General features: G+C 34.9%; 2 protein-coding genes across 3 annotated transcripts in view; one reads left to right on the top strand and one right to left on the bottom strand.

The window, feature by feature from the left end:
• LOC136032104 (heat shock protein 60A-like) overlaps positions 1–1,288 on the bottom strand; it is a 30,314-nt gene extending 29,026 nt beyond the window's left edge. The window contains exon 1 of one of the 2 annotated variants that reach the window (XM_065712256.1): positions 1,186–1,288. In XM_065712256.1, the coding sequence (XP_065568328.1) occupies positions 1,186–1,285 (100 nt within the window). In that variant the 5' untranslated portion in view covers positions 1,286–1,288. Of the gene's footprint in view, positions 1–1,101 lie in introns of both variants that reach the window. The other variant, XM_065712267.1, reaches the window with a different exon arrangement.
• LOC136032113 (10 kDa heat shock protein, mitochondrial-like) lies at positions 1,210–15,668 on the top strand. Its single transcript, XM_065712280.1, has 3 exons — positions 1,210–1,364; positions 10,929–11,090; positions 15,430–15,668. Exons 1-3 carry the CDS (start codon positions 1,362–1,364, stop codon positions 15,568–15,570), a joined length of 306 nt encoding a protein of 101 aa, XP_065568352.1. The 5' UTR covers positions 1,210–1,361; the 3' UTR covers positions 15,571–15,668.
• Positions 15,669–21,911: the final 6,243 nt, after the last annotated feature.

Raw genomic sequence — 21,911 nt, 5'->3', positions numbered from 1 at the left:
TGTGTGTTATGAAAGTAAAACCTTGCAAAATAGGTCTTCTGCTTGAATGAAGTACAATAAATTGTTTTCAGCTTCACAACTTTGCTCAATCTCAATTTATAAGGTTTTAAAAATATGCAAATATATTCCCTAAATTCTGAAGAAAAAAAAATATTTATGTTAGTTATGTTGTAAAAATATCTATGGTAAAATGTTGTTTTGTCAAAATCATCTTAGACAAATTCCAATTATTCCAAGACTGAAGTAGGCTAATTAACAATGTCATATAGGGCAAGTTAGACTAAATAGCCTATGAAAACTAGCCTATCATTAATTTCATCAATGAATAGGTATTGGCCCTATTGCTTATTTTACACCTAGTCTATAGGGCATTTTCACTGCATGAATTCTATATAGGCTAAATGTCATATAGGCAAATTTCAGGACCCTGTAGAGGGAGAAGGAGTGGAGGTGGGTAATTTAAATTATCTTCCCAAGATATACTTTAGCCTGTAGACTTAACCCCAAAAATTTCATTTTCCTAGCCTAACCCCTTTCCAAGATAGCCAAAAGTCACTAAACTAGAATTTTATCATACGCTGGCCTTAGAAAGCTAGATGTTGCAGTGATTTGTTAGCAAAATTGGCAGTGACAGTTGCACCCAGCTCCTCTATTAGTGAGATCAGGTACAGTCACAGGATGCAAGGGCAAAAGATTTGGGACAGGTGAGGATCCAGCACCCTCATTCCTTGTTTTTATCTTATTTTAGGATAAGTTTGTCAATTATTGGCACCTTTATCACATTACCCTCCACCGAAATTTTACCTATTGGCGCCCTTGTTACACCCCCCCCCCAAGATTTTGCTCTACATCTGCCCCTGATTTGGAATGGATGGACTTCCACTAGCTTTGCCAACCTACATGCTCATTAAGAGAACAGGACCCTGAAAAATATTGTTCTAAAATCTCAAAAGATCAAGTTTAGGCTACCTGTAGCATTCAGATTAAGAAATTACTTTCTGAAAAGTGAGCCAGCAAACTTCCCCTCAACCTCAACTTATATGCCATAGCCTATTATTTTAAATACGACTAATATCCTAGGCTACGTGTAAAAGTACAAACCTAAGCTGGTAACCTATAAGCACAGAACCAATATGAGAACTGGTAAAAGAAAATGATGTAACTGAATAGAAAGAGTATTTTTACATAACTTATTGGTGCTGGAAATTTCTAGAAGAAAACCACGCGGACTGAAAAACAGATTCTCAGCTGATTTTTCTTTCTTCTGATTGTAGTTGTGTTGCATCAATCAATAGATAGTCGGCATCCAGATCCAGTTTGGTATTGAACTCAATCTGTTAAAAAATTTTAGCAACTACAAAATGGTGAGTTCTCCAAACAATAGTCTAGACCTATGTAGACTACTTCGATTTATTCATGAATATTGATTCAGACTAGGCCCTATTTTCAATTTTTTTCCAGTAGGCTAACCTTAGTTGCTAAACGATGCCATTTAAGTTAGACTAATTAGCCTATGAAAACTAGTCTATCAATAATTTCATCAATGAATAGGTATTGGGGTAAAATTCTAGTTAATTGACTTCTTATGTCTCAGAAAGAGTTTAGGTTAGGAAAATGAAACTTTCAGGGATGAATCTACAGGCTAAAGTATGTCCTGGGAAGGTATATTGAAGCAACTACCTCCACTCCTTCTCCCTCTAGAGGGCCCTGACCTTTAAAAATATGTGTCTTATAAAGGTGAAACCTTGTAAAATAGATTTTCTGCTTAATTGAATTACAATCAAATTGCAGCTAGTAACTGAAAATTAAGGTAAAATGTTGTTTTGCCAAAATTTCAATAGGTAAAAACCTGTCATGTAGGCAAATTTCAGGGCCCTCTAGAGGGAGGAGTTGAGGTAGGTACTTCAAAATACCTTCCCGGGACATACTTTAGCCTGTAGACTCATCCCTGAAAGTTTCATTTACCTAACCTAGACCCTTTCCGAGTTAGCAAGAAGTCAATTAACTAGAATTTTAGTGGTATTGGCCCTTTTATTTATTTTACGCCTAGCCTTTAGGGCATGTTCATTGCATGAGTTTTTGTGTGATTGAATAGTTGTAGGCTAAGCTATTCAAGTAGCACTAATAATGCTGAATTAGTCTACTCCAACTCAGAAGGTAACAATCTATAAAATATTCTACTGTTGCTCTATCATTCCTTTAAGTACATCTCTTTATTTAACCCCTGTGGAACAGAATGAATAGGGGTGTGCAGGGTTCACCATGGTCAGAATCCAGGCAGCTTTAAGATTATAGCCTAGAGAAATGTTAAATGAGTGAAACTAAAACTAGGTCTGCTCCATATATGACAATGGCTGTCCCCTTTGTAACACCCTGTTAAAGTTTTGTTTTCTAAAGTTTTAAAGTTCCTGCCAAAGCTGAAGTTTTTATTAGGCCTAGGCTACTTTGAAAAGTAGAGTTCTGACAAAGATTTAAACCTCAGCATAAAGAGTAAGGTTTTGAGGAGGGGAAGCCCCTTTCATATAGGTTACAGAATAATTCCTGTTCATTGAATTTTGAATGTTGCTAATTATTTTCAATTAAGAAAACTTGTAGGCTTATTTAATTACTTACAAACTCAAAAAGTTGTAGGCCTACTAGCTCAAAAACAAACATTCTATCCAATAATCTTTCAAATAATTTAAAAATTCATAAAATATCATATTTTGGTGAATATTTTGCAGTTCATATAATTGAATTACCAAGAAAGTGAACATACCACTCAATGCCTTTTCCATGTTTACGAATATATTAATTGCTTCTATTACAAATTCAAATTTAAGTACTATATGAGTTCTTAAAAATGACAAATTTTCAGTGAAAGTGAGTTATTGGTTGTTTTTGACAAAATACCTTGTTTTCTCAATTCTGTTTTCTTGGTCATTTTCAACAAAATAACACTGTGTTTTCCCAGTGCCAAAATTATTTATTGTTAAAATTATTAATTGGTAAGTCAATTGTATGAACTGCAAATATTCACCCATTTTTTTATGCATGATTGATAAATACCTCCATCTCTAACTTGGACTAAACTAGATCAATAATAAGAAATAACTGAAGAATTAAAGCAATTGTGGTACCTGTATGATATACCCCCTACCACTCAAGTTGTTCATGTATTGATGCACTATAAGCTGATTTCTTTTGCTAGTTTCTTTCAACTTACCATGAGAAAAGATGGTACTTAGCCTATCAGTTATATTATAAACACTTGGGAAGTGAAGTTAGATTAATGCTAATGAAATGAAACAAAATATGATGAATATATAATAGTTTAGAAACAAATTTGGGATATATATTAGCACATTAGGAGGGGGGGTAAAGCATAGCATATATTAAATATTTAAACTAACCATTGCTGTATTTAATAGATGCTATGCTTTACCCCACCCCCCTTAATGTGTAAATATACAGCCCAAATTTGTTTGCATAAACCAAAATACTTAAATATATTTATTTATTTATTATTACGAATAGCAGTAATCATCAATGCTTGTTGCAAAAACACAAAATCATAATACTAATCTAAAGTAAATTGGCAACAACAAACTAAACAGCAAAAACTTCTAAATAACACGGCACTACACAACAAAAGCATCTAAATAAAAAGGCGTCTTTACTAATGCACTCTTAAAACTTTGAACACTCTCTGCCTCAACAACCTCCAAAAGCAAACCATTCCATGGTCTGGCAACTCTATTAACAAAAGATAATTGGCCAATTTTTTTCAGTGGTTTTGGGGGATATAATTTATAATCATGCTGATGAGTAGAGTGATAATGGCTAAATTAAAAAAAATAAATTTGGATCAACATCATCCACTCCTTTAATTATACAAACACATTTAAAAGGTCATTGCAACGCTTATGAAACTTCAACGACGGGAGTTGAAGCATAGCTACAATTTATTTCACAACCAAAGCTGTTGTGTGGCATAAAGAAGTTGCTAGTTTCTTGTGTCATGCTTGCATCCTTTGCAATCAAAATTGTACAGTGTCTATTATATAACCAACAAGACATAGAGAAGTGACAGAAGAGATGGGGAATATATAATTTGGGCTAGCCTATATATTTGCACTTAAGGGGGGTCTGGGTAAAGTATTTGGACTGTGTGAAGTCAGAAAACAATTCTTGCTTCATAATATAAGAATAATTACAGCTAAAACATTTTGCATGCAGACCTGCTGTAGTCCCCCCCCCCTAATGTGCAAATATATAGCCCAAATTTTTTTCTAAAGTATTTTATTTTTATCATAATTAAGTATATTTTATGTTTTTCCAGTTATATGGTGTGAGTCAATGTGGTGTGTTTTGAATGGGATTGTGTGTCAATATGGATTAAACTGAATTGAATTTGTTGAGTTAAACATGTGTCCAGGGGCTGGGTTTAATGGGAGCGAGATTCGTGGAATTGAGTTGCACAGTGTTAAATTAAACTATGGCCCACATAGTTGAGGGTTGAAATGAATGGCATTGATTTGATGTGGGTTTGAGTTGCAATTGAACCTTGCTTTACAGAATACACAAATATTATCTGCAAATGTAGTTCATCTAAACCATATTGGTTTAATTTTAAAAACTCACTTACTGAAAATAAAGCTTAATTAATTTTTTTTAGAGATTTACATTTGTATAATAAAAGTTGTTAACAATGTGGCCATTAATGACTTGTCTTTTTAAAAAAGAAATTTTTTTTTAAACAAGTTTCAACACCCAAAAGTCACTGACCCATTTCAATTTTCAAAAACTTTTTTTATATTAACAGTTATATGCATGAAATTTTAGTATAAAGTCAGGGCAATGAAAATTGATTTTCTATCGCAAATTTAATTTTATTCTTATCACACATTTAATTTTAGTAAGCTTTAGAAACTTTTATTGTTAACTGTGAAAAAAAAAACATCCTGCATATGCCTTCCATTTTCTGCTTCAAAAATTGCTGCTCTTCTGATTACCTCTGTCATAACCTTTTCCAAAGTTTCTGGGCTTATTTCTCTAGTGATTTTTTCCTTTAGCTCCATTTAAGATTGCAGCCTGTTGATAAAAATGTTTTCCTTTAGATGGCCCCACGAGAAAAAGTATGGGCTAGTGAGATCAGGAGAACAAAATGGTCAATTGACATCACCAAATTGAGAAATTATTTTTCCACTAAAACATTGCTGGAGCAATTGCATGCTTTCTTTTGCAGTATGAGCTGTTTTTCCATCCTGCTGGAACCACGTTCCAACTCGATTTTCAATTCCTGTAATAAGAAATTTTGAAGTATTGCTCTGTACCTCCCTCCTGTCAGATTCTCAGGATTTCCATCATCATATTCAAAAAAGTGTGGCCCAATAATTTCATTTGAAGTTATTGTGCACTTTACAGGGTGAAGTTCTCTCTAATGCTTTGGGTTTTCTGTTGCCCAAAAGTGATAGTTTTGTTTATTGACAAACCTATTTAGGTGGAAGTGGGCTTCATCAGACATGATTAGTTTATCCTAAAAATTTGGTTCTTTTTAGTTTATCCTAAAAATTTGGTTCTTTTTAGTTTATCCTAAAAATTTGGTTCTTTTTCAGCAAGTTCTTGTAATCAAATGGCATACTGTAGTCTAGTCCGAAAGTCCTGTGGCTTTAATGCTTGGACGAGTTGCACTTTGTATGGATAAAAATTTAGACTTCATAACCCTTCTTAAAGATATTTGAGAAATTCCAAGTTCCCATGATTGTCTTTGGGTAAAAGTTGTTGGATTTTCTTCAAGATTTGCATGTATCCTTTCTTTGTTTTCATCTGTACAAACAGCTTTAGGTCTTCCAGATTGTTGCAGATCACTTACAACTCCTTTGTCTTCAAATCTTTTAACTATGCTCTTAATTGTAGTCCTACTAGGAGCATCTCTCACTTAGAAATGCCTTTGATAAGTTCTTTGGGTTTGAATTATTGAGCCTTGATTTTGATAGTAAAATTTTACAATTTGTGTACATAGTATTGTACTGAATTTCTCCATAATTAATTTCCAGGATCTGAAAAAAAAAACAAGAAATAAAAAAGATTCTGAAAATGAAAAGGGTTAGTGACTTTTGGCCCACCCAAAAGTCACCAATCAAAATTTTTCAGGATTGTATGTAATATGTGTATGATGAATTTAATTGACATAGTAATCATTGTTGTTAAATTTCCTGCTTGTAACTAATTTTGTTATTGTTTTTATCTAATCGTAACTTATAGTGGTATGATATAATTGTAACACAAAAAAAAGATAAAACTTTTTCCTCAGATATGAATCTGTCATAGGGAAAAACTACTTAGTGGCATTCCAAGTTGATTAGAGCACAAATTTCCTATGGACTAAAGAAGTAAGTTTTAACACAAATGTCTGTCAAAAGGAGTGGCAAGAGAATACCGAACAACAAAAGTAACAACATGCTTTAGAAAGCAGTTCCAGCTGTTTGAATTTAATGGTAGTTCTTGATTAGGATAGAATATTCATGGGGGGGGGATAGAAATTCAGTGCTGAAATTTTGGTATTTTAAAACTATCTGCCACTATTTCACATTGATGGGTGTGGGGCTGCAAAGTTCAAATGAAGGATTCAGTTCACCCTATGTTTGTAATAGGGATCAAGGTCCCCCTTCCGACTGTATGTAAGTAAATAGGTAGTTTTCCTGTGTAAAAATTAGTTTGTAACAATTTTTATTGTAATCAATATGCTACCCAGTTTCTATCCTGTTAATGTTGTATTTACTGCAGTTTATGGCAGGTTTACTGTTGCTTGAAACACTTAATGGAACTTCCAAGATTATTTAATGGAAAGCATGCTTGCTTTTCTGTGTAAAATGAAAATATTAAATATTTGATGGGTGTTGCTTATAGAAATTTCATAAATTTCCTAGTGCTAGTAGCTTCCTTTTTTTGGGGGGGGGCAAAGGGGCATTTGCCCCTCCATAATTTGAAGAAAATAACTATTATATAACCCATGCCCCTTGACTATCTAGATATGGACCCCTCTTACTCCCCTCTCCCTCCTGCCAATAAAAAGGCTGAAGCTACTCCCCTACCTAGTACCCATAGAACAATTGACCTAAAATAGAATATGCATGCAACATTTTTTCCTTCTTTTTTTTAATGCATCAACATAATCGTGTCCTTCAGACTATCAGTAACTTAGGGACATCAAGCACTTGGAGGGATAGGTTTTCTACTTTATAAAGTTGATGGAATTCCAAAATAAAAGTTCTGTTTTGTTAGAACCCTGATGAATCTAACATTGTATGAATCTACCCTGATGAATCTAGCATAAAACATTATATGAATCTAATATCCTGGTAAACGCGCTAGACTGATACAGCTCTTTATATGCTGAATGCTTCAGAATGGGATATTTGTTCGAGTAAATGCCAACAGATTAGGTTTATGAACATTTGAGGCTAAACCACTTGCTTCCAGCCAATACCCAGTCTAATCCATCACATAATTGATAAGCATCAGGTCTACCAAACAAATTATCACCTGGAGGCCTCAAAGTCAGATTGAGATCAAGATTCACCAGACTAACTGAACACATTTTTACATATAACGGAATGCTTAGGCTGAGAAATATCCTTGAAAGCTCAATAGAAGTTATTTATGAACTCAAGAAATAAAAATGGTCTTTTGGCAAACCAACTCAGCACTAGGCACAAGGCAGGCTTCTATATATAGATTCTCATTGTTGCTCCTCTTCTAACTGCAGACGTGGGCCTCTTCTTGATGTTATGACGTCACCACAGGTTTGTTAAAACCATCATGATAAAATACTAATTCTTCCTTACCGTCCTGACCTATTTAGATTGTTTTTGTGCCCAGTCATTGCAATTCGATTCTGATGGTGCAATTCGATTCAATACAATTCGATTCTTGCTATTGTTTGTTTCGTGCCCTTTTCTTTAGCTGTTGTGATTCTCACTTTCACTAGTTTTCTAATCACATTTATCTGTGCTTCAATTTCATCAATCAATCCCTGAAACATTTTAAATTGCCTTAATATTAGAGTTAACACCTTATTAAAATTACTTCTTTTTGTTATTCAACCTTTAACTTTTGCCTTGGCTTCTCCTTTGTCATTATGAGATACGTAACGCCAAACCTTTGTTGTTGTTATTTTTTTTTACAGAGGCTCATGCAGTATCAGGTTCTTGGCTAACGTCCTTATAAATTCTAGTGTTTACAGTTGTAGCTATTTCCTTGCTTGGAGCTTTTATAAAATGTTGAACATAGACTTTTCCCCTCGCTTGTCTTTTATAATCATGAAACGTATATTCCCGAGTTTTTTTTTTATTTTTTTATACAAAAGCAGGGTGAGCACTGACGACCTTATCCATGTCAAAATACCAAACCCAATCATCATACCTATCATTTTCAATCTTGACACGTTTTGATTCTTGCTGTTGCTTATCTTCTAACCCCATTTTTCTTTTTTCTTCATTTGAGATTTCATTACTTCAGACAATTTGCCAATGCCCTTTGCTTTAGCTGCCATTATTGGTCTAATTTTACATGATGGTCCTGGTTGTAGATTTGTCAATTATTCACGTGGTAGGTCTAAAACTTCTTTTTCTTCCAACGAATTATCATTTATAACATTAATAAATTTTCTCTTTTTTTATGTTGTCTCATTTTATAGTCCAGGGTGTTGATTTTCACACATCATGAATTTAATTTGTTTGGGCTGTTCTCTTGTCTTACCACATTTGATAGTTCAGGTGATTCCAAAGAACTATCTTTTATATTTTCATCACTATCATTTTCAATTTTGACACGTTTTGATTCTCGCTGTTGCGTATCTTCTAACCCCATTTATCTTTCTTCTTCATTTTGGATTTTATTACTTCATACAATTTGTCGATGCCCTTTGCTTTAGCTGCCCTTATTGGTCTAGTCTTACATGATGGTCCAGGTTGTTGATTTGTTAGTTGTTCAGGTGGTGGGACAAAAACTTCTTTTTCTTCGTGCAAATTATCATTTTTAACATTTGTAAATTTTCATTTTTGAGTCTTGTCTCATTTGATAGTCCAGGTTGTTGATTTTCACCTAGTGTGAATTTAATTTGTTTGGGATGTTTTCTTGGTTTTATCACGTTTGATAGTTCATGTGGTTTCATAGAATCATCATTTGTATTCTCATTGGTATCAGTTTCAATTTTTGACATGTTTTGATTCTCTCTGTCGCTTATCTTCTAACTCCATATTTCTTTCTTCTTTACTTCGGATTTTCGTTACTTCAGACAATTTGCCAATGCCCCTTGCTTTAGCTGCCCTTATTGGTCTATTTTTACATGATGGTCTGGGTTGTAGATTTGTTAATTGTTAAGGTGGTGGAACAAAAAAAAAATATTTTCTTCCAACAAATTATCATTTTTAACGCTTACAAGTTTCCGTTTTTTTTGGGGGGGGGGTCTTGTCTCATTTAATGGTCCAGGCTATTGTTTTTCACTCACTGTGAATTTAATGCCAAAGCCCTTTGCTTTATCAGCCCTTATTATTTGGCCTTTCAACTATGCTGAACAAAATGGCTATTTCGAAATTTTGATTGAGTGAATTTGAGGAAAAAAGGGGGAGTGGAAAGGAGGCTAGCTGTCCTCCAGTGTTTTTGGTCACTTGAAAGGGTCATTAGAACTTTAAGTCTGTTCAAATCAGACCTTTCCCGATATCCTCAAATTAATGAACACACATCCATGATCTTTCTTCTTGCAAAATACAAAATTCGAAATTTTTGCGGATGGGAGCTTGAAACTTCTACACTAGGGTTCTCGGATAATGCTGAATATGAAACTAAACGTAATGAATCTTATATATTTGGAATCATCATAACAAGCAGATCCTTTTGATATATATATATATATATATATATATATATATATATATATATATATATATATATATATATATATATATATATATGATATCTTTGAAAATTTGTTTTTTAGGGTTTCGGTTACTATTGAGTGTGTCACTCCTTATACACAGTTGGTTACTCCGAATTGTTTAACAGTTGAAAGATAGATTTTCTTTATCATATGCTCTAGCATATCCACATAAGTTTATGTAAATACCCCCTCTATGTAAATAAAAGTACTTGCTTTGGAAATTCTTGGCTGTAGAATGTTTTTAGTGAATCCCGTGAAAACTTGTGAAAACAATACGTTGAACTTACTCCTCTGGGGTTTTCTTCATTAGTCACATTCATAGTGTAATAGCTGGTCTCTCCTATCAAATTATCACGAATATGCTGTCAATTATTATAAATTATCAGATTTTGTAATTCCAGGGGCAAAAGGTGGAAACTTTTCTCCTATTAACTCCAAATTATCATATATTACTAACAAAACTTAAGAAAATGATAATTTTTATAGGTTATTTGAAAACTCAGACCACTTTATATTACAATAATTAGTAAAAACTCGTTTATCCTGTGACTGTGTTCCATAAGTTACTTATTGGAAAAATGTCGAGGAGTCTAAAAAGCTAGTTATAATCAAGAAGTCATCAAGAAGAATAAATAATTTCAAGCTGAATGTAAACGTACAGGATATATGAATAAATAAATGTATTGTAGATCGCGTTACAATTCGATAAAAGACTGATTAGAATGTGAAACACAGCCAATATAATAAGAACTACAAACACTAACCTTATTATCGTCGATGAAGGGTTACTGGTCTTTATTCTTTAGTGGTACTTATCTAAATGTGCTATATAGTATTTAAGAGCCAAAAACTTCAGATTTATGATGCCAATTTTGTGTTTGTAAACCAATACATTGAGAGGTTTTTTTAAAGAAAAATTGTGAATTCAAGGTCTTCATAATCCACTGGCAGTATAGTAGTTACAGTTTAGCTTTGTTTTATTAATTCTGATGACATATTTATTCAGTCTGGAGCGTTGAAGCGTCTTATTCCCCTCTTTGACCGTGTTTTGGTCGAAAAAGCAGAAGCTATTACCAAGACCAGGGGTGGTATTGTGATTCCTGAGAAGGCACAGCAAAAGGTTCTACAAGCCACAGTAGTAGCAGTTGGCCCAGGTGCAAGAAACAACGTAAGTGTACATTTCTTTAGTCGTTTCAACTTCAATTAACTTGAACATCTCTGTTTAAATGAAGAATCGTCATAAATTCACTTATGACTTAAAAACAGTTTAAAATTTTTTTTTATGTAGAACAATGAAAAAATTGTTGTAATCTGCCTTTATTTTTGTTTGTTAGATCATAAAGAGAAAAGAAAAAATGTAACCTTTTCTTGTTTTCAGGAATAATGTTCAATCATTATTTATAAAAACTGCTTGTTATCAATCCGGTTAAAAATAAGCCATTCTTTTGATTTGTTGAGGGTGGAAAAAGATGATTTTTCGCTTGCATGAAATGCTAGATAAGAGAATTAATAAAATGGAGAATAACAATGGTATAATTTATTCCTGAGAACATTAGAAGTGAGTAAAGCTGTGAAACTTTACAGAAAGGGAATATTAATGAAAGTTGCAAGATGAATCCACCATAGAAATAGGCTAATTTTCTGGCACGTACACAAGGGGGGGGGGCTTCGAGCCCGGGGCCCCCCATCATTTTGTGAAATGTTTAATTTCCCCATGGTTTCTTGGGATTTCTGGCAAAAGTAGGACATTTATTAAGAATCTAAATACAGGTGTGAAGCCTTTTTTGGATTTTAGAGCATGCAATTATCCGGTCAAGTCATTGCTCAATTATTAGCTCATTTTCTGTCTAACTTGTTACCCTCTTTGAAGTAATTAGCGATTGTGCTGTTATCTTTTTTCGTAAAGAGAGTTTGCTTTCCTCAGCAAATTAGAATTATCCTTGATATTAGGGTGTTTATTCCCCCTTTTCAGGATAAAGTACAGCTTTCAATGGATCAATTTTGGAAACTATCATTTTTCATTAAAATCGACGTTTTTGCAATAGAAGAACTACCCCAACAACACCCATATTGCACTGTTAACCCTAAAATTTCCATTTCAGTGGGAGATAATAGATTAATCACTGGTTCTAAATCGCTATGAACATAACGTGAGCCTAAAACGTACTTTTGAGGCTTCAGTCTTCTTCTCCCCCCCCCCATCCGCTACAATACTACAGATTGAAGTTAATCTGTATTTTCTGATGTAGGTGCTTTTTGCATTTGTTTAGCTACTAAATAAAAAAATTGCTACTTTATTTCTGCTGTTTCGAAGGTTTTGCCCCCCCCCCCCCCCCCGAAAAAAAAAAATCATGCGTACGTGCCTGCTAATTTTCTCGGAAGATTTTCTGGTGAAATGTCTCATGGAAAGTCTCACACTTACTCTATGCCTATTTACCATAGTTCTGCCTTAGGATGGGCAGTAGGCTATGGTAACTGAACCAGAAGCCATTGAACCCATGTAACCGAGTCATTGTGCAACTGAACTCTTGTATAACCGAACCCGTGTGCAACTGAACTCTTGTATAACCGAACCCGCGTGCAACTGAACTTCGTTTAACTGAACCACTGAACTCATTGTTTCAATATTCTGAAAATATGAGGCAATATTATTGGGTAAAATACAAGTTAGATTTTTTTCATTTCCAACCTTTTTGGAATTGTGGGTTTCTTAAAGTCATGATATAAACGCCTGTCAAGATCATTCATAATAAAGTTATTTTAATTTTCCAAAAAAAAACATCCGATGTCACAAACCACTACAGGTGATTTATTTCTCTTTTTTCTTCAGATGAATCAGATCTTCCTGAACGTTAAGTAATAAACATGTGTTCAAAGTATTTGACCTTTGTGAATCTGAATAAAAAATTTTGATCAAGTGTCTTTGAGGAGATGGCAGTTAAGCAAGATATGGGAGGGGGACTTGTTGCGCTCCAGTCTTTTTTTCAACATTCCTTCAACATGCCCTTAGAGTTTAAACTTCATATCCTCAGGTGTATACTCTCAGCTGTTCTTGACGCATTGCACATACATCTTCTCGTAAAACTGGATGTACATAGTACCTTTTGATTTAGTTTGAGATGCTCCTGGATGTTTTCCGGACGATGTGGCGGCTGATACCATCAGCCGTTGTAAATACTGCTGGTATTCCCTTTTCACAACCAATAAAGAAAAAAATGTTTTTTGATTGTGTTAGGCATTCTTCTTGACATTTTCTCAAGGTTTGACCTGAATGCTCCATCGTTTTTTTTTTTTTTTGTTTTTTTTTTTTTTTTTTTTTTATTTGTTTTTTTATAGGATCAAACATGTCCTCTTTTCTTGATAAAAAAAAACTCCTTGTATGTTAACTATAAGCAACTTGCATAACTTACAGCAATTGCTCCAGGGGCCAACCTGAAGGCATAGTTATTTAAATATCTTGGTCGTCTCAAAATTATCCATGGAATGTATTTGAAGAAAAAAGAGGATGTGAGTGGAAGTCCTTCAATCACTTTCAACTCTTAAAACATGCACTAGATCTTCTGAATTTCTATCGAATGACCACCCCGCCCCCCCCCCCCCCCATTTTGATTTGGTTTATTTGGGGGGGGGAATGGTAGTTAAGCAAGAGAGGCTGATAGTCCTCTGATTACTTTGGATACTGTTTGTTATTGGGAAACCTGGGGACATTTTACGTGCAGGTGTTTTCTGATGGGGGGGAGGGGTCTGGAGGATTTACCCTCAGCGCATTTTAACGGGGGGGGGGGGGTAAAACTTACATATAAATTCTCTTCTACTCTCCCTGACACTTCTCTACTGAACTAAAAAATAACAGAACTGAAAAAAAAATCAAATTTTTTCAAATCAAAAAATCAAAAAAACTATATTTTCCTCACGTTGGTATTTTTCAGGGGATGGTTTTCCATGGGAGAGGGGATAAACGCCTAGACGGTGTTAGGGCGGATGGAACCCCTATTAACAGACATCATAAAAGGGGAGAAATAAATCTGGTTTTAAGAGTTCGTGACGTCTGATTTTTTTTTTTTGTGACAACATAGCAGACTTTTTCTATAGTATCTTGACAGTCATTTATATTATGACTTTAAAAAGCAAACAATTCTAACTTGTGTTTTACCCAATGTATGCGCGACGGTTGATTTGCATGAGAGTTCAGTGATACAAGGGTTCAGTTTCACGGTAGTTCAGTTGCCTGGGGTTTAGTTGCAATGAAACCATCGGCTATCGATCAAAAAGTGAAATGAATCATTTTTATACTATTCTGAAAAATTAATGCCAGCTCTAGTCTAATTAGCCAAGGCTCTTAAGTTTTTGATCACTTCCACCGGTTTGGTTTTAATTCATACATCCTTTGCCTCTTAAGCAGTCATTTTAGTGGAAGTGCACACATAGAAGGCTTTAGTTAGTATTTCCGTACATTCATAAAGAAGTACCATATACTTCGTTGTAATTTTGACCAAGTTTTGGTTTGTTTGTAGTTATTACAGGGTTGGTTAAATCGCCTACTATTTTGCAATTATTCTTCTTTTGCGGTTTTAGCTATTTATAAATTCAATGTCTCTCAAATATGCTGTAGCTATGAAATGAGTTTGCAGAGTTTCTACGGTCGTTTCTGTGAAAACTTCTACTTTTAATGCCAACTCTGTTAACTAATGACTTGTTTCATTTTTTTTTTTTTTTTTTTTGTGTGTGTGTGTGTGTATTCAAAAGTTACATGAGTTTTCAGCAGATATATTTTAATTCACTGGTCTAAGCACAAAAAAGGACATTATTTCTTTTGCGGAAAACTTTGTTACGGAAGATTATCCTACAGTAAGCTCAAGTTTTTAGCTTGAACTGTTTAGCTTTGAAGTCTAGGTGGATAGATAATAGTGAACAACAAAGAGAGATAAAACTGCACAAAAAAAACCTCAAACCAAGTTGTGGCCAGTAGAGAGAAAAAAGAGATGAGACTAAAATAACGCGGATATTTAGCCTGTTTATAAACTAGGTGTTCTCAGCACAAGATAAAAAGAAAAAAAATTGTAAACTAAAAACAAATAAAACCACCATCAATAATCAAATACAATTGTCGCTACTGACCCACGTAGGGAAAAGAAGCTATTAGAGTTGCTTCAATGAGAACATCAGAGCATTAAGACGTTCTCAATGAGAACATTAAGAACTTTCATAGATAATAGTCAGATAAACACAGGCTTTTTGTATATACAAATACATAAATATCGTCTCTGACATAACAATTGGCGAAAAGAATTCTTTGTCTCTACCCCTCTTTCCCCACTCAGTATCCCTATTTTCAAATGTAAAAAATAATGAAGTAAATCAGATGTCGTAAATCTATCTGTTAGATTTTGTCAAGTTCCATTGAAATATCCTTTGTACTCATTAATCTATTATGTACTTTTGTTTCTTCCAGACACTGCATCGTAAATATAGGATTCGAGTATTTATTCATTATTTTTCTTTTTCAGCAAGGTCAACATACACCAGTGACGGTTAAAGTCGGTGATAAAGTCCTACTTCCAGAATATGGTGGAACCAAAGTAGAAGTTGAAGACAAAGAATATTTTTTGTTTAAAGAAAATGACCTTTTAGCTAAGCTAGAGTCATAGAATAAAAAGAAAAAGAAATCTGAAAAACTGCTTTAAAATTTGTATGCGGTAGTACCATTTATGTTACATTTGTATTAAAAGTTTTTTTCATAAGATAATTTGTTGAAGAATAATATACGGAATTTTGTTCTGGGCTAGCCTACTCTGAAAAACTAGTTTAGATTAAAAGTTCATGTGCCTTAGTTTCCTGTAATATTCAATTAGCTGTGATGCAAGTTCTCCCCACAATTTTGGGTACAGCCCTAGTTTAGATCAGGTGGCTTGTGTTCAATAGGCGTTAAGTTGTAAAATATTGATCATATAGAGAATGAAAATATTGAAAAACAATTTGACTGTGCACGATGTTTGTAAAATACGCAAAATCTATCTTTTATGCTGTAATGAGTTTAATTAGAAATACGATATACCGGTCTTAGTACTGATAAGTTCACTTTCCGTGTGTTTAAGTATTGCTTTAATTGATAGAAAGGGACGATGTCTTTTGGGAAGCTCCAAATTGAACTTTGCCCTTCAAATTGCAAATATTAGACTTTCAATTAGACAGGTAAAGAAGGCACACATATGGAATACTGGGCTGTAAACGAGTCAAAAAGGGCATATTTGTAGAAATAAGTAAAAAGAAATCTAGGATTTTTTTTTTTTTTTTCTGGGATTCCTTTTGAGCCTTATCTTTGGTAGAGTATCTCCATGAGTCTTCCCACGCGTTCTTTATTTTAAACTTGTCACCCGAGATGCCGAGATTAGAAATTGGAGATTTTTTCATGAAAAATTGAATTCTTGTTCTTCCCTAATGTTTTAAGACGTATACGGTAGAGTAAGTTTCCACCAATTTAGAAAATAGATTTCATTTTTATTGTCCTTTGAGATTTTGAGTGCTCAACAATCCCGTCCCTTGCAGAACACGAGGAGAATTATGCAAACGAAAGAAAAGACGAAATACTCAACTGCACTGCACACATCGTGTATGGGAAACAGGAAAAAAACGATGGACAAGTAAAAACAGAGTTTCTTGGCACTTGCAACTTATTGTCGTGCTCCTGAGACTATTTAAGTTTCAAAGTAATTCTACCTCGACCTTATAATATAATCTCAGAAGACAAACACCAGAATCCTGCTTTAAACCAAACGATGCTAAACGGCTTTTGATAGATAAAATAAATTCAGCAACAAATAGGCTTAGACCTCTAATGGTAATGAAAAGTATTAGTATTTCAACGCGAATGGCTAAAGAAGTGTCTCATTTTAAACGACATAATGAAGAATAATTATTAACTTAGTGGATGTTTTGGAAGAATTCAACATCCTGGACAGTCTCGGTAATTCTTATAAAGTGCTTTGATTTAAGGGATAACTATTTAACTGCACTTATTCTGTTATTATTGATTACCGTTGTGGCGGTCCTGGTCATGGCTACACGTAGATTCAATGCCCATTGTGTCAAATATTGCCAGAATTAAAAACGTTCGTAATTTCTAAAAATTGTTTTCTGTTTGTGTAGTACAAGACCTATGCGTTAGCAATAGCTTTGTAAGAGCTTTATTAGGCCTGAATTAATAGCTGCAACCTAATAAAGAGTGGTTCACTGCCCAAAGTAATCGAAAGTTTAAAAGCGCCTAAAAAACCATTCACTAGTGATTCAGGAAAGATAGCTTTTCTTTTGGTTTTCATTATTTGCGAATGTTTATGCAGAAACAAATCAAGATAAATTTTGACAAGAGCTTGAAACCGCTCGAAATTGCTCACACGTCAGAATGGTCAAAAATTCATTATTGGAGTAGTCAAAACACTTAAAACTGAAATTTTCCTTCCCTCATTGTGGAAACCCAAGGAAATCGTCGAGGCTTTTTTCCTGCTGCTAGAATGGTAATGGAAAATCGAAGAGAGCTGTTTAAGGACCCATGTGAGAGCGAGTATTATAACTCGGAAATAGTGAGTATTTCCGTTTTATGCTTGAAAAATAACGTTCCTCGAATGTGAGTAAATAGCGAAGATGGCACTTGAAATGAATAAGATTATTCCCTCATAGTTAAGTGATTAACTCGTGATAGAGAAATAAAACTGAGTGGCCATTTTTAACAAAATAAACTTTGCCGTAGTATTCTCAAATGTTTGTTGAATTCTGCGAAAACTACCGGAGACAGAACCGACGCAATAAACGGTTTAGAAGCAGAAAAGTCGGAAATTAGCTGGAAGATCTTGAAACCAAGTAAGGTCAGTTTTTAGTAAAGGACTAGCTTCTACACAATTCTGCAAACCAGCATTGTTGATGTATGCTACATAAACTTAGACCTCTGATTTCTTACATAATTTGTGTGCTAGTTATTCAAAATCAGTTAAAAAACAAATTTATCTCATTTTAAACTACATAAGGTAAATCACTTATAATCTAACTTTACCAAAAAATACATAGAAGACACAGGAGGGATAGTTAATGGTCATCTGGATTTATACAATGAGCTTGATTCAGTTCAAAATGAGGAAAAGCAAGGGTCTAAGATCAAGGTTGGATTTAAATTTTTGACACTCCTAGGCCCAAGCGTTCTTGTTGCTCCATTTTTGTGAGATTTTAGGGGAAATCCCCCCCCCCAAAGAAAAAAAAAATCGGGGAATTCCTGTGCTGTTTCAAGATGGCTTTTCCGTGAATAGGTGGCGAGGGGCGTGAGTGAACCTGGCGCTTTGACGATAGATCATATCAGTCCAGTTTTTGTTAAGAAACAAAAAAATCCGGGGAGTGAACCCAGACCTATTGGTAAATCAAGGACTGTCTAAAATCCTGGATAGTGTTAGTAATTCTAATGAAAGTGCTTTACTCAAAGGTACAGTTATTTTAGCCAAAATTATTCCTGTATTATATTGGTAGTTTTGTTATTATCCTATTAAAGATCAATTGCTTAGGCATAAGTTGATTTTGGCTTTGTTTTCTGAAATGAGAACAAGTAATTTTTATGTTCAAAAGCTCTCTATTTTTTTATAACACGTTAGAATACACACCTTGGAAAAATTGAAAGTCTCTAAATATTATAAAAACCAAATGAGATAGAAGGAAGCGGATTGGATTAGTTTGACAGACTTTTTTGGGTTTGAAAAGGTAGTCTGTCAATCCAAGTTTAAAAAATATGTTTATTCCAAATTACTCGATAATCCAATAGCTATGAACTCAGTTACAAGTTTGAATCCTATGAACTTTGCTTTATATGGCAAACATTCAAACAAATGAAAAAGACATTAAGCTTTCTGAAGATCCAAATCTAAATTGACAGATCGAATACCACTTTTTGGGAACTGGTGGTCATTAATAACCCAACGCAAGCTTGTTAGACGTCATGTACCAAAAATTTGTCTAAAAACGGTTTATACCGATTAGTTTTAAGGTGATAAAAATGTTAGCAGGTTTTCGTAAGAAAGCGTGCTGTTGATCAGATTGGTGGTTTGGAATCATTGGAGACAGCAGGGGGCCATGGCCCCCGTGGAAATTTGGGACTACAAAGTATATTATAAGAAAACCAAAGGAAATAGAGCAGAATAAGGAAAAACCATGGACAAAATTTGTGTTGCCCCATTGTTGGCTGCATGCCAATATATTTTGACCTTTTGAATAAGGTCAATGTATTTTCCTATTTTGAATAAGGAAAATATAAGTTCTAATTTGTGACTGAGTGACTCCTTTCCAGTTTTTCACATTCATTTTTTCCATATTATTTGGTTGGAGTGTGCAAATACTGATCCCCAAACCTAGTCTGATTTCATCGCAAATAAAGCGAATCAACTTGGTTGAATCCAGTACTGCCACCGTGTTCATTTTAGATGTTCAATTTTATATATTTAGAATCAGTATAAAAAAAGTCAATGCTACCAGTGTAGCAATTGTCATGAGAATTCCATTTTTTGTTTTGGTGAAAATTGGTCTGTTGTAATCCGTATAGAGGACACAAGTTTTATTCACTCTGCTATAGAACATGTAACAATTCAATCCATCTATTAACGTTTAATTCCGGTAGCTAACTAACGTATTTCATTCAACGGAGCGTAATTCACCACTCCTGTACATCTGACTTTTTAGTCTCTCGACATGAAGCGTGATCTGTTTAATAAATTGGTAAATGATTTTAGATCAAATCACCACATTCCTCTCACCTTAGACACTTAAGTAAGGTAACACTTTTTACTTTCACCACATATCCTTCAAACGCTTTGCTTCCTCGGAATGAACACGAATCCAGCTCGCTCTTGATTTGATTGTAGATGTAGGGCCAGAAGAAGTAAGTAAGCAGAATCTTCGCTGTTTTGTTACGGCCTCGATGAACCAGCTTTCGGGGAGTTCGAGGCGAACAATGAGATTGCAGGATTAGCTGACTACGGTAGTCCTCTGGTACCATTAGTTTGGAATGATCCGAACTATCTTTTCTTTTGGTACGCCAATATGAAAGACCGTCCCTTAGCTCGGAATAGGCTATTCTTTCATCGGCTTGGTTAGTGACTTGTGAGTTAAAAAAAAAAAACAAAAACAAAAAACGGGTGAGTTCGATGTCCTTCTGCTGACTATCTTTGAAGTCTTGAAACGGATTGGTCGTTCCTTTCTCTTCGAAGACCTTCTTCAGGAATACGGGTAAGGACTTGATACTCATCTAAAAAGATATTAAGAAACATTATTATTATTTTTTTTTTCATTTACAACAGACGTGACAATGCATCAGCATTCCCGTTCTCTAGCCCACTCTGACTATGAATATCATGTTGGTACTCTTGGAGCGCCAGGGATCAGCGTGTCAAGTGAGTGTTGTTGCTTCGAGCCACATTCTACCGGCGAAGCAGTTTCGACAGTGAGCTTCCGACGTTCTAGGTAATACCTGAAAACTTTCCACCCCCAATTTTTAATGCCAAAGCTTCACACTCCTCTGTCGAATAGCACTGTCTTACAGGCGCGCTTCGCGCCACCCCAACACCTAGTTGGTGGGGGCGCTTCGCGCCCCCCCAAGCCCCCCCGCGCGCGTAAGTCGTTACGCGCCATATTAGTTACGCGCCATTGTAGTTGTGTCCCTATGTCCCACCTGTGAATATAGATAGATATATTATATATATGTTTTTAACTACGTAAAACTTGCGAATATACAACATTCTTTGCTGTCCCATTGTCTGTGCATATAAATAGATTGTCAGGTTTACCGACTCTTGAACATGCAACATATAATGGTTCATGGGAAAACAATCCGTATTCAGATCTATACCTCATGATTCTAATGATTACCCTTGAGCTTTGTTGATCGTGATTGCTAATCGAACATTCCCTGTCCCGGTGTCCCGGTCGTCATTTATATCCCCCTGTGCCCCCCGGCGTCCCCGTTGTAGTTGTGTCCCTGTGTCCCGGTCGTCATTTATATTTTTTACTTATGTCCTGGTCATTATGGCTTATGTATGGTCATTTATATTCCCTGTGTCCCGGTCGTCATTTGTATCCCGGTGTCCCGGTCCGTATATACATTCGTTTTTTAGTTTTGTTTTTCTCCTTTATTTTTTTCCTTTTTTATTTTTTTTCTTTTTTAGTTTATTTAGATTTTTAGATTTTTTAGTTTTTTTATTAGTTTTTAGTTTTTTTTTTCTTTTTAGTTTTTTTGTAGTTTTTACCTTCTTTTTAGTTTTTTTAGTTTTTTTTTTTACTTATGTCCTGGTCGTCATTTATACTCCCTGTGTCCCGGTGCTTTGTTGATTGCTAATCGAACATTCCTTTTGTCCCGGTCGCTTTCTCTTTGAGTGTCGTCATACCTGGTTGGTGGGGGCGCTTCGCGCCCCCCCCCCCAAGCCCCCCCCGCGCGCGCAAGTCGTTACGCGCCATATTAGTTACGCGCCATTGTAGTTGTGTCCCTATGTCCCACCTGTGAATATAGATAGATATATTATATATATGTTTTTAACTACGTAAAACTTGCGAATATACAACATTCTTTGCTGTCCCATTGTCTGTGCACATAAATAGATTGTCAGGTTTACCGACTCTTGAACATGCAACATATAATGGTCCATGGGAAAACAATCCGTATTCAGATCTATACCTCATGATTCTAATGATTGCCCTTGAGCTTTGTTGATGGTGATTGCTAATCGACCATTCCCTGTCCCGGTGTCCCGGTCGTCATTTATATCCCCCTGTGCCCCCCGGCGTCCCCGTTGTAGTTGTGTCCCTGTGTCCCGGTCGTCATTTATATTTTTTACTTATGTCCTGATCATTATGGCTTATGTATGGTCATTTATATTCCCTGTGTCCCGGTCGTCATTTGTATCCCGGTGTCCCGGTCTGTATATACATTCGTTTTTTAGTTTTGTTTTTCTCCTTTATTTTTTTCCTT

Source organism: Artemia franciscana, chromosome 1, assembly GCF_032884065.1.
Source record: "Artemia franciscana chromosome 1, ASM3288406v1, whole genome shotgun sequence".
Taxonomy (NCBI): Eukaryota; Metazoa; Arthropoda; class Branchiopoda; order Anostraca; family Artemiidae; genus Artemia; species Artemia franciscana.
This window is presented reverse-complemented; position numbering and strand designations above follow the sequence as displayed.

Coding starts and splice junctions, on each gene's coding strand:
- LOC136032113 (XM_065712280.1), top strand. Junction 11,091..15,429: donor GCCCAGGTGCAAGAAACAAC/GTAAGTGTACAT, acceptor TTTCTTTTTCAG/CAAGGTCAACATACACCAGT.